Source organism: Monopterus albus, unplaced genomic scaffold (genome assembly GCF_001952655.1).
Source record: "Monopterus albus unplaced genomic scaffold, M_albus_1.0 scaffold485.1, whole genome shotgun sequence".
NCBI classification, from domain to species: domain Eukaryota; kingdom Metazoa; phylum Chordata; class Actinopteri; order Synbranchiformes; family Synbranchidae; genus Monopterus; species Monopterus albus.
Window position 1 is genome coordinate 15,198 of NW_018128365.1, and position 9,645 is coordinate 24,842.

Consider the following 9,645-nt stretch of genomic DNA (forward strand, 5'->3'; position numbering starts at 1 on the left):
GCATGTGTGTGTGTGTGTGTGTGTGTGTGTGTGTGTATGTGTGTGTGTGTGTCTGTGTGTGTGCGTACGTGCCCATGGGCTGCAGTCTTTTGCAGTGTGTGCCAGTTTCAGCATCTCCTGCACAGGTTTGGATTTAAAAAAAAAAACAGAAGACGCGAAGATGGAGTTGGACCCTGCTGACTCTTAAATCTTTCTGATGCAAATGGTGCTCACAACACACACACGTGCACAATCTCGCCACAAAAAAATCTGCAAACAATGAAGTGTGTTATCTATGTCCAAGGTGTGAGGGGAGGGCAGGAAGGAGATGCTACCTAAAGAAGAGAGGATGGTGAAAAGGGAGATGTGGGATTGGGGGAGCAGGAGATGATGCTCATGCATGGGTTTGTGTGTGTGTTGAGGGATGATGCAAAAAAAGTAGGAGGCAGACAAGGAGGAGGGTGGAAACAAGGAGATGAGCAGGAGTGACTGCAGCAGATGTTGACTGTCGGCTCGCTGCTGTGAAAATACAGTATATTATAGTAATACCCCGCCATGACACACACACACAAATAAATAAACAGTAATGAAAACAAAAAAAGAGGAAGAGAGAAAAAGACAAAAAAAATCATTTAAATGTGGCAAATTAATTAATTTTTGCCCTGCTCAATTTTATTTTTTCCCCATCTTTCTCCCACCAGGCTTTTTTCCTCTGGAGATGATGGGAGATGCAGCTGGATTACCAGCCCCCTGCCCCTCGCCAACTCTCTCTCTCCCTCTCTTTCTCTCTCCCTCCCTAACTGTCACAAAGGAGAAGTAAACAGAGGAGGAGATCTCATTTGGTTCCTGAACTGTTGCAGAGCTCAGAACAGCCACACACATACGTTCACTTAATATCTCTTATATGCACACACAGGGATATTAGCAGCGGTCTGGACTGACAACTGCCAGTACTGACTGAGCAGCAGTTAAAAAAGAAGAAGAGATACGGGCGCAGAAAGGAAAAGACGGTGAAGATAACTGGAGTGTGTCGTTTTGTGTTTGTTGAATACCAAGCCAGCCCCAGCTGACGATGGAGAACACATGAAGAGAGAAAACCGCAGGGACAGTTGAGGGGAGAATGCTGCTGAGTAAAGTTTATGGACATATCGAGAGGGAATTTGTAGCTCTTGAACTTTAGGGAAGAAGAGGAGGTCATCAGGGTGCAGGTCACAAAGAGGAAAAAGGTGAGACTGTCTTCAATCAATACAAAATTCTCTGAGTTTCTGTTTTATTGTGATTTATGCCACTCTTTAAAAAGAAAGAATGGATTATGTTTTATTTAAAGAGCATGTTGTGCAATGTTCAAACTTACTTTACATAATTTAGTTTTTGATGTTTCACGTTTTAATTAAAAAGCTAAAAATACCTACAGTTATTTCTAATTCTACACACAAAATTTGCTTTGAGTTTCCATTTGCCATATTTCACTGTATCCTGACAGTCTCCAATTGTAATTCTGCTTGACCCGTTTAAAACATCTTCTGCCTTCTTTCCATCATTAATTCCATAATTGATAGATACATGGCATCTTTGTTCATTCTGGTTAAAATCAATGAATGTGCTGCTAATTGGTCATTGTTATTGCGTCTGCAAAAACCAGCTATGTGACCGTTGTGTGCACTCTTCCACCTGTCTCCGAACTCCTCCTGTTTGCAGGTAGCACATTGGACAGAAGCACCCTAACTCAGCATGTCGTCCTCCAATCCTTCCTCCTGCCATCTTTTCCCCTTCTTCCTCTTCTCTTTCCTTATAATTGAGCCTTCGATCACCCAGGACCCACCTGTCACCATGGTGACAGTAACTGAAACTGACCCGTTCATTGTCCCCACCACGCTGGCCAACCAGACAACTCCCAGCTCTGTGGAGACCACTCAGTACACTCGTCCAGAAACAGGGCTGTCCACCCCAACCAGCAGTGGAGACACAGACGATGAAGATGCCCCTCCAGTTGGTGGGACCCGTTGCCAGGGATACTATGATGTGATGGGTCAGTGGGACCCACCTTTCAACTGCAACGCTGGGGTCTTTCTGTACTGCTGTGGTACCTGCTTCTACCGCTTCTGCTGTCAGTTCCGCCAGCAGTGGCTGGACCAGAGTATCTGCTCCAACTATGACACGCCCATCTGGGCCAACACCGGCAAGCCCATAGCCACCATCACCGAGGGCCAGGGGGACCAGGACCGAGACCGCACACACCTCATTGTCTACATCATCTGCGGAGTGGTGGCTATCATGGTCCTGGTCGGCATCTTCACTAAACTGGGCCTAGAGAAGAGCCGCGGGGGAACTGGACAAGGTGCGGGGGCGGCGCATGCTGACCTCAACTCCAGGTGAGGAGCATGAGGAGTGTGTAGGCATGTCTGGGTATGTTTCTTTTAGAGAATAAACTAAAGCAAATGTGCGGGTAGAAGAGTGCGTGTCTGTGTCAGTGTGTGTGTGTGCGCTCATATTCATGTGTGTGATGCAGTACATGTCTGAACGTAGGAAATCTGTCTTCAGAAGAAAAGAGACGAAAAATTAACTGAATAAAGTAATTTCATAATCTTCAAGATTCAGTTTTGTATTTCATCAACACACAACCCTGACAACTTAGAATTCACAACTTCCAACTCTGGATGTACGTCTGTAGGCCCACTAACACACGTGCACACGTGTTTGTCTGCTTGCATGTGTACTAATTAATCTCTAAACCTTTTCTAACTTAATGACTATATCCTGAAGGTGCAGCTGGAATATTTGTCAGACTTGATATTGATGCTCAGTACAAATCACAGACGTTCTTTAACAGAGTAACTGAGAATATTTTGGCAAAATGCTGTTAAGTTGAAAATGAAATTTTAAGATCCTTTAAGTCTGTAACTGTGCTGTGTGAATGGGATGAGCTCGGGTCCATACCCATAACTCACAGCCTTTTTTATGGTTTTGCTCATGTTTTTTAACGTGTCTAATTTTGTTTTTATTTCTTTGTGCTTGTGTCTTTGTGTCTCCTTTTAACATTTTCTTGTCTTTTTCATCAAATGTTGTATCCCACCCCTTGTGTATCATTTGCTTTGCTTGTAAGCCTAATTTTTATCTGAAATAAAAAATAATAATAAGTTGTCTTCTTTAGAGTTTTGCCTCACATGTGCAAGGTTTTACAATGAGCACAAGTCAAATCATTTCTTACACTTCTGGCCTGGACAACAAATAATTCGTGGGCTGGACTGTCAATAAATGTGACATGCAACTTTGATGCAACACACAACCTTGTGTAGAGAAGACATTTACAGCATTTACAGTTTTCCGCTGCAGTGCCCATGCACACACATGTAAACGCCTGCTCCTGCAGCAGCTGGGTTAAATCCATGGTCCAGAGTTCAATATGTTTGCCTCAGGAAATCATTCCAGCAAACAGCACACAGCCGCCCCACTTTCGTCCCAAACCATCTAACACTTGCTCACTTCCTTTCCTCGTTCTCTTTTTATCTCTATGAATTCTTAGTTTTTGATCGTTTTCTTCCCTTAATCTCGATTTCATGGTGTGCCATTTGTTCCTTAAAGTGTTCCTCTTCTTCAGCCATCCTCCACGTCTCATCTGTCCCTACTTCTCACTCATTTCTCCTTTTTGTTCTCCATCTCTTGCAGCCTTCCTTGTACTTTTCACCTCCTTGTTCTCTCCTCTCTTCACCAAAGACCTGAGCCCTGTTTCAATTACTCTGATCTTTATTTCTCTCTTTTTACACCCACCTCTTTCTGAGTATCACCTTCCAAACCTCGACCTCTGGTTCATTTGAGAATGTGAACACACAGATAGCAACTCTCTCCATCAACCAGCAGCTTTACTTGTGCGTCTCCCCATTAACCTGAGCCACAAAACTCATTTTGCGGATAACACGCAGCTAGGATTCATATTTCCTGCAGGGTAGCACCTCACTGAAATAGAAACACACTGGCTGCATAAACACCCTCCCCCTGTGAGCCCATCTTGACAGATTACTGCTCTCAGATTAAACAAATTTCCCCAAGATTAGCGTTACCATTTCTGGACTGATCTGCCTGCATTCTCATTTAGTCATTAGCCTGCTGACATAAATCCCTGGCCCAAAAGTGTATGAGCAACTAAGGCTTCATGTACTGCATGTACTTCATGAGGTAAAATGTATTAATGTGTACATATGCCCACCCAACTTTAAAGTTGAATATTAAAGTGGCGAAGCCCAAAAGCGCTTTTGCTCTCGTGTCATTGCTTCTGTGAAACTCTGACACGAACTTGTTTTTTATTGCATTTTATTTTATTTATTGTATTTCATATTTTTATGTAATAATTAATACTTTTAATTCCTTCCTGCCATCATTTTCCAACTCTCCAAAATCCCACCACTTTTCCCAAATCAGCTTTGAAACTTGCAATCCAAAGTGATCTTCCTCTCAGATTACCATCCTCCCAAACCCACATACACATGCACACACTGTGTTTTCATTCCTTGTGGGGACTTTACATTGACTTACATTCATTTCCTGTAGACTTACCCTAACCTTAACCATAACTACTACTTACCTAACACCTAACCTTACACCATGTTGCCACCCTAAAATCCATTGATTTCCGATGACCGAGTCCCCACAGTGAGTGTGTTAACAGGTTTCAGTCCCCATAATATAAGTAAAACAAAGGCATGCACACACACACCTTCTAATACAGATCCACTTCTTCCGACCAAACCAGGTGCAGTGTGATTACATGCTGCACTAATTCTCAGCCAACAATGGGAACAGAGAGCGTCTCCTTAGGTCACAACATGTCATGCCTAATGCAAGGCCTCTCAGCTGAAGAGGGGCTGACTGTACACCAAAAGAGTATACAAACACAAGTGACCTTCATGACAAACACACATGCACATAGTCATTTATAGTTCAATTAACAATAAGAATGATAGTGGTGGCATTTAGTTGGTGTGAGCATGGTTCAGATATTTACAGTGCGAGGTCAGGATAGCCAGGAGGTGAGACAACGTCCACCTTACACAAGTGTGAGAGGCCAAGGACCGACATGGTGGCTGCACAGGTCAAAGAGAGTGGGTGTGCAAATGTGGGCAAGTGAGTGCATTCAGGTATGAGTGTGTGTCTGTGTGTGTGTGTATGTATCTGGCCATTTGTGTGCTCCTGTAGTCTAGTTAATGTCAACAAGAAAACCTTGTATCTCCAGCTATCAGACAAATCCATACAAAAATACAGGCAGGTATTAGACGACACCTTATATAGTCATGAAATCTGTTCACACTGCTTTAGTATAATGTTCAAAGTCATTCTTCTGTAAGGCAAAGGCAGCGGTGTTTCTCTCCACACTGTGACGATACAAGGTTTTCACCCACCATTAAACAGTACATGCAGATGGATCTATACATTTGACAGTGCTTGTATGTCGTCTATCTCTGTGTGCGTTTGCATGCGCTGCAGTGGGCTTTTTAGCTCACGTGTTATGTAATGAAGGACACTTCATTTAAAGGGTTGGACTGCTCTGCCCTGATTTAAGGCCAACACATAGGCAATACTCAATACAGCATGGACATAACTATGGAGGGTCACTGCACGCAACAAATTGGATCACTTTTCCATTTCACCCTCTCTTTGTCTTTGACACTGGGATGTAGTGTTACTGAACTGTCAGGTCATTTATTTAAACTGCATACACCCTCATTTAAACATTATTTTATATGGCATACTTTATGAGGCTTAATTTATGTGAACACATACTTTCTTAAATGCTTTATAAATCAGTAAAAAGTCATTAAGAAGAACAACTTTGGGTAACAAATCAAAGTAATGACTGCTGGAGTTTAATTAAAGAAAAAAAATCACATCTGTATGTGAAACTGCTTTAAAATTGAATTGCAGGGTAGAAGATGCCACACCAAAAATAAAATAAATCATTAATAAAGTGTTCTGCCATTGCAGTTTTATATTTTATTGAACAATTAAAACAGTAATTTGAATAGAATTGTCCTTAGAGGAAGGTGGGTGGCAGTGATAGGGGTTGGGGTTAGTAACTTGTTAATAAAAGGATAATGTGGAAGTTCTGCAGCACTGAAAGCTGTTGAACTGTAACTGGAAGTGGATGATGAATTACAGAAATAGAGGAAATGACAAGGTGTGCATTGTAGTGAAGTGAAATCCAGATTACTACTGCTGCTGGTTTCACTGACCTCCTCTGGTTTTTGAAAAACAAGACACCCCAGTGTGAGTCCTAAATACCTGCCATGTGAGAAAATACATTTCAATGAGTTTTGTCAAAGTTTCCTTCTCTCCTGCCTTGCTTATCTCCAGGGTTGAGCGTCTGTTAAAATTCAAGTTCATAGGACTAGCACACTCACAGTGAGTTGGCCACTGTAGTTCCATTTCATCCTTCTCCCAAACTTCTAATGAGCCATCTGTTTACAGCTTCAAATAGGCATGAAAACCAGCTAAAAAACAACCAGAATAGCTATGCAGGCTATGTGAATTCTTAGCTCAGTGCTGCATTTATTCCTTTTTCAAGGTGGCCGAGTAAAGGAAAACCGCTCAGCAGCCTCTGTGCCAGAAGGAAAACATGTAAATACAACCACACAAATGTTACCTGCATCTGTCAGCTGTATAATAACTCATAAAACTATACAGGCCACTTAAGAAATGAGGAAAACATGGCCAACCCAAAAGAGAAGCACAACAATTTAGCTTGTTAGCATGAAAACAAAAATACTCAGATGACACCTGCATATTACAGCAGTCAAGAAAACCTTATGTATACTATACTTGAGAAGTGAATGAAATCACCACCTCTTTCATTTCATCAAAAAACTATTTGTAATCATTTGTAACCTCTGCACTTGAGGGAAAGCTACACAATTCAGCTCCTTAGTGTGACACTGCAACCATACAGTGCTGCTTGGATCTAACAGCTGAATAATAACATATACAGATGGTAATTGATAAATCACCACAGAACTGTAGTGTTTTCTTTGCGTAACTGCAAGCTATTAAAAAAAATAAAATCTCAAGGGCAATGTCTGTGCTAAAGAGGGAAAGATAAGCTTGTTAGCATGAAAACAAATATTTGGATGCCACCTGCACCTACAAACTGAAAAATAAACAATATAAGTTTTTGGATAACTGTTACATCACCATAAAGCATCATAACTTTTATTTTTCAGCTGGCTGAAATAATAAATAAATAAATTTATATGTATATGACAACTCTGGTGCTTGAAGGAAACAATACAAGTTAGCTTGTTTAGCTCAAATATGCCGATGCTGCTTGCATATAACAGCTGAACAATAACACTTACAGTTGCTACATGCTATGTGAATACTAAAAAATGTATGGGTGCCGTGCACATATAATCTCCTCTACATGTCTAAGAAATTATAGATGCCTTGCCTCCACATTTTTGTGACAAATATCAAACAGGGAATTGTGTGTTCATTTATTTGGTGCACAGATAAACTGCCAAAACAGCAAAGTTTGTCACCATAACTAACTCCCTTTTGAATAGTGTTAGGTTTATGTAGCAGCAGCTTTTACTTTCTTCACTGGTTCAGTAATGTTCAACCAATCCATTTAGTACCTATTCTGGAGCTTTCAACTGCATCACATTGTCCTCATCAGCAGATTGAGTTTGTTTAATTACCACTAAACTGAAAATGTTCAAATGTTTCATTATTTTGAGCACCTAAGGTACTGCATGTCAATGTTAACTTAAAACTTGAGGTTTTCAATGTGTAAATGGCTAAAATACTAATGATAACATGACATTTTTGAGACAATAGAGCAACGTGGCAGTATGTTAAAGTATGCCTTGTCATCCTCTCAGACAGTTTTGTTTTTATAGATAAATTGCATAAAGAATAATGCCTATAAACTCAAGAGTGGTTTTGTTTAGAAGACAGATGCTGACCGTGAAAGTGTGTATGGGTGGTAGAAAACAATTACTGATCTGTTCCCAAGTGTGTGTGACAGACAGAGGCCAACCGCTGTCCTCAGTAAAAGGTCAGAGATGAAACATACTTTCAACAGAGCCTATCTGCAGCTAATCTGGCTGCTGTAGTGACTTTTATCTGCTGTTTATTATTCAAGCTCCAGAAGCTCCTCTTTGTCATACAACAGCTAGCTCATGCACAGCAGTGTAAACAGTGGTGCAAATTGCACAAATTCTAAACCAAAGTACCAGGATATTATCAGAAAAATAAAACCATAGCACAAACCTACATTCACTATAAAGCCAGAGATATAATTTTGACAGCGCGTCCACAAGAACATGCACATGTAGGATCAATAATGTGTGCATTAAGGCAATAAAAGAACATGAGGATGTAGAGGAAATGTACATATGTATTTACAGTGTGTGCAGAATGAAAATGCTGGCCTCACTGTATTCAGGACATTTTACATAAGATCAATCAGTGGAGTCGTGTTGCATGGATACCGAGAGTGAATCTGTCTTTTGGGAGAGTTACTGTAATATTAGCTATTGGAGTGTGTGTTCTGATCTGGGAGATCTGGTTGTTACAGGACATTAACAAAGTCTCGCTGTGGCTGTAACATGATGGGAGTGGTGTTACGGTCAAGTCACTAAACCTCGAGTCTGAGTCGAGTCCTGAGTCCCCAGTCAAGTCCAAGTCACCAAAGAATAGTCTGAACTGAGTCAGAGTTGAGTCCAAGTCATCAAGGTCTACATTATATATAACTGACTCAGCTCTCGCCATTTTAAGAGGTGTTTACTTACTGTGTGTGACACAATAGCCAAACAAATGAACTCATAAGTGTATGCACACATACAACTTGTCAATATCTTATGCTAAATTATTGTGACCTATTACCAAAAAAAAAAAAAATGGAATTATGAACCCTTGTCTCCAACTTCCAAGTCCGAATGCAGTCAATGCTCGAGTCCAAATCAAGTCAGGAGTCCTGAGGATCAGGAAAATGAGAAAATCAGTCCTGGACTCGACTACTACAACACTGGATGGGACGCATGTAGGCACTGATGATCAGGCACATAGCTGATGTGTAACATGTTATAGAGCAATAAAAAGTCATAAGAGAAGTAACCTGAAGATAACTCATGGAATATATAAACATCATACTGTATGGTCCATAAGGTTTTTGCAGCAGTGGAGATCTTGTATTCTGTTCTTGTATTCTTGTGTCATCTGTCACAGATGATCAGATGTACAGTATTTGTGCTGTTGTGATTGCTGCAGCCCAAAGTTATTAGCGCATTTTGCAGCTTATCTTACATTTTGCACTACAGTTTCTTTCATGTTCTTATTGCAAAAGTTATAACTGTTTAAAATAAAGAGTGACCACTCCCTGAGGAATTTAGCTCAGGGTATCAACATTCAGTAGAAGTGAATGCTGGTCTACCCCGTCCTGCAAGTCTTAATCTTTTAACCAGCTACACAGCCATCTTCACCTGTTCAAAGACATCCACAGAAACTCTCATGAAGCTCAGTCAACGCTCCATAAACACTATATAGCCAGGAAACAGGTGCAGTTTTTGCTGCAGATTAAAAGTCCAAATCAGCAAGTTGTTTGAGCGGTGAGCCAAGAGAAGAGCGCGTGGAGGCCTGAGGCTCTGAGCGGCACTGAGTCAGAGAGAGGATGATATC

At 41.0% G+C, this 9,645-nt stretch overlaps 1 protein-coding gene across 1 annotated transcript in view; it reads left to right on the plus strand.

Annotated features, from left to right (window-relative positions):
- Nucleotides 1-848: 848 nt before the first annotated feature.
- Nucleotides 849-9,645, plus strand: part of shisa8b (shisa family member 8b) — a 21,271-nt gene continuing 12,474 nt past the window's right edge. Inside the window, exons 1-2 of the mRNA XM_020587885.1 lie at nt 849-1,205; nt 1,678-2,351. Of these exons, the coding sequence (XP_020443541.1) occupies nt 1,711-2,351 (641 nt within the window). The 5' untranslated portion in view covers nt 849-1,205; nt 1,678-1,710. The remainder of the gene's footprint in view (nt 1,206-1,677; nt 2,352-9,645) is intronic.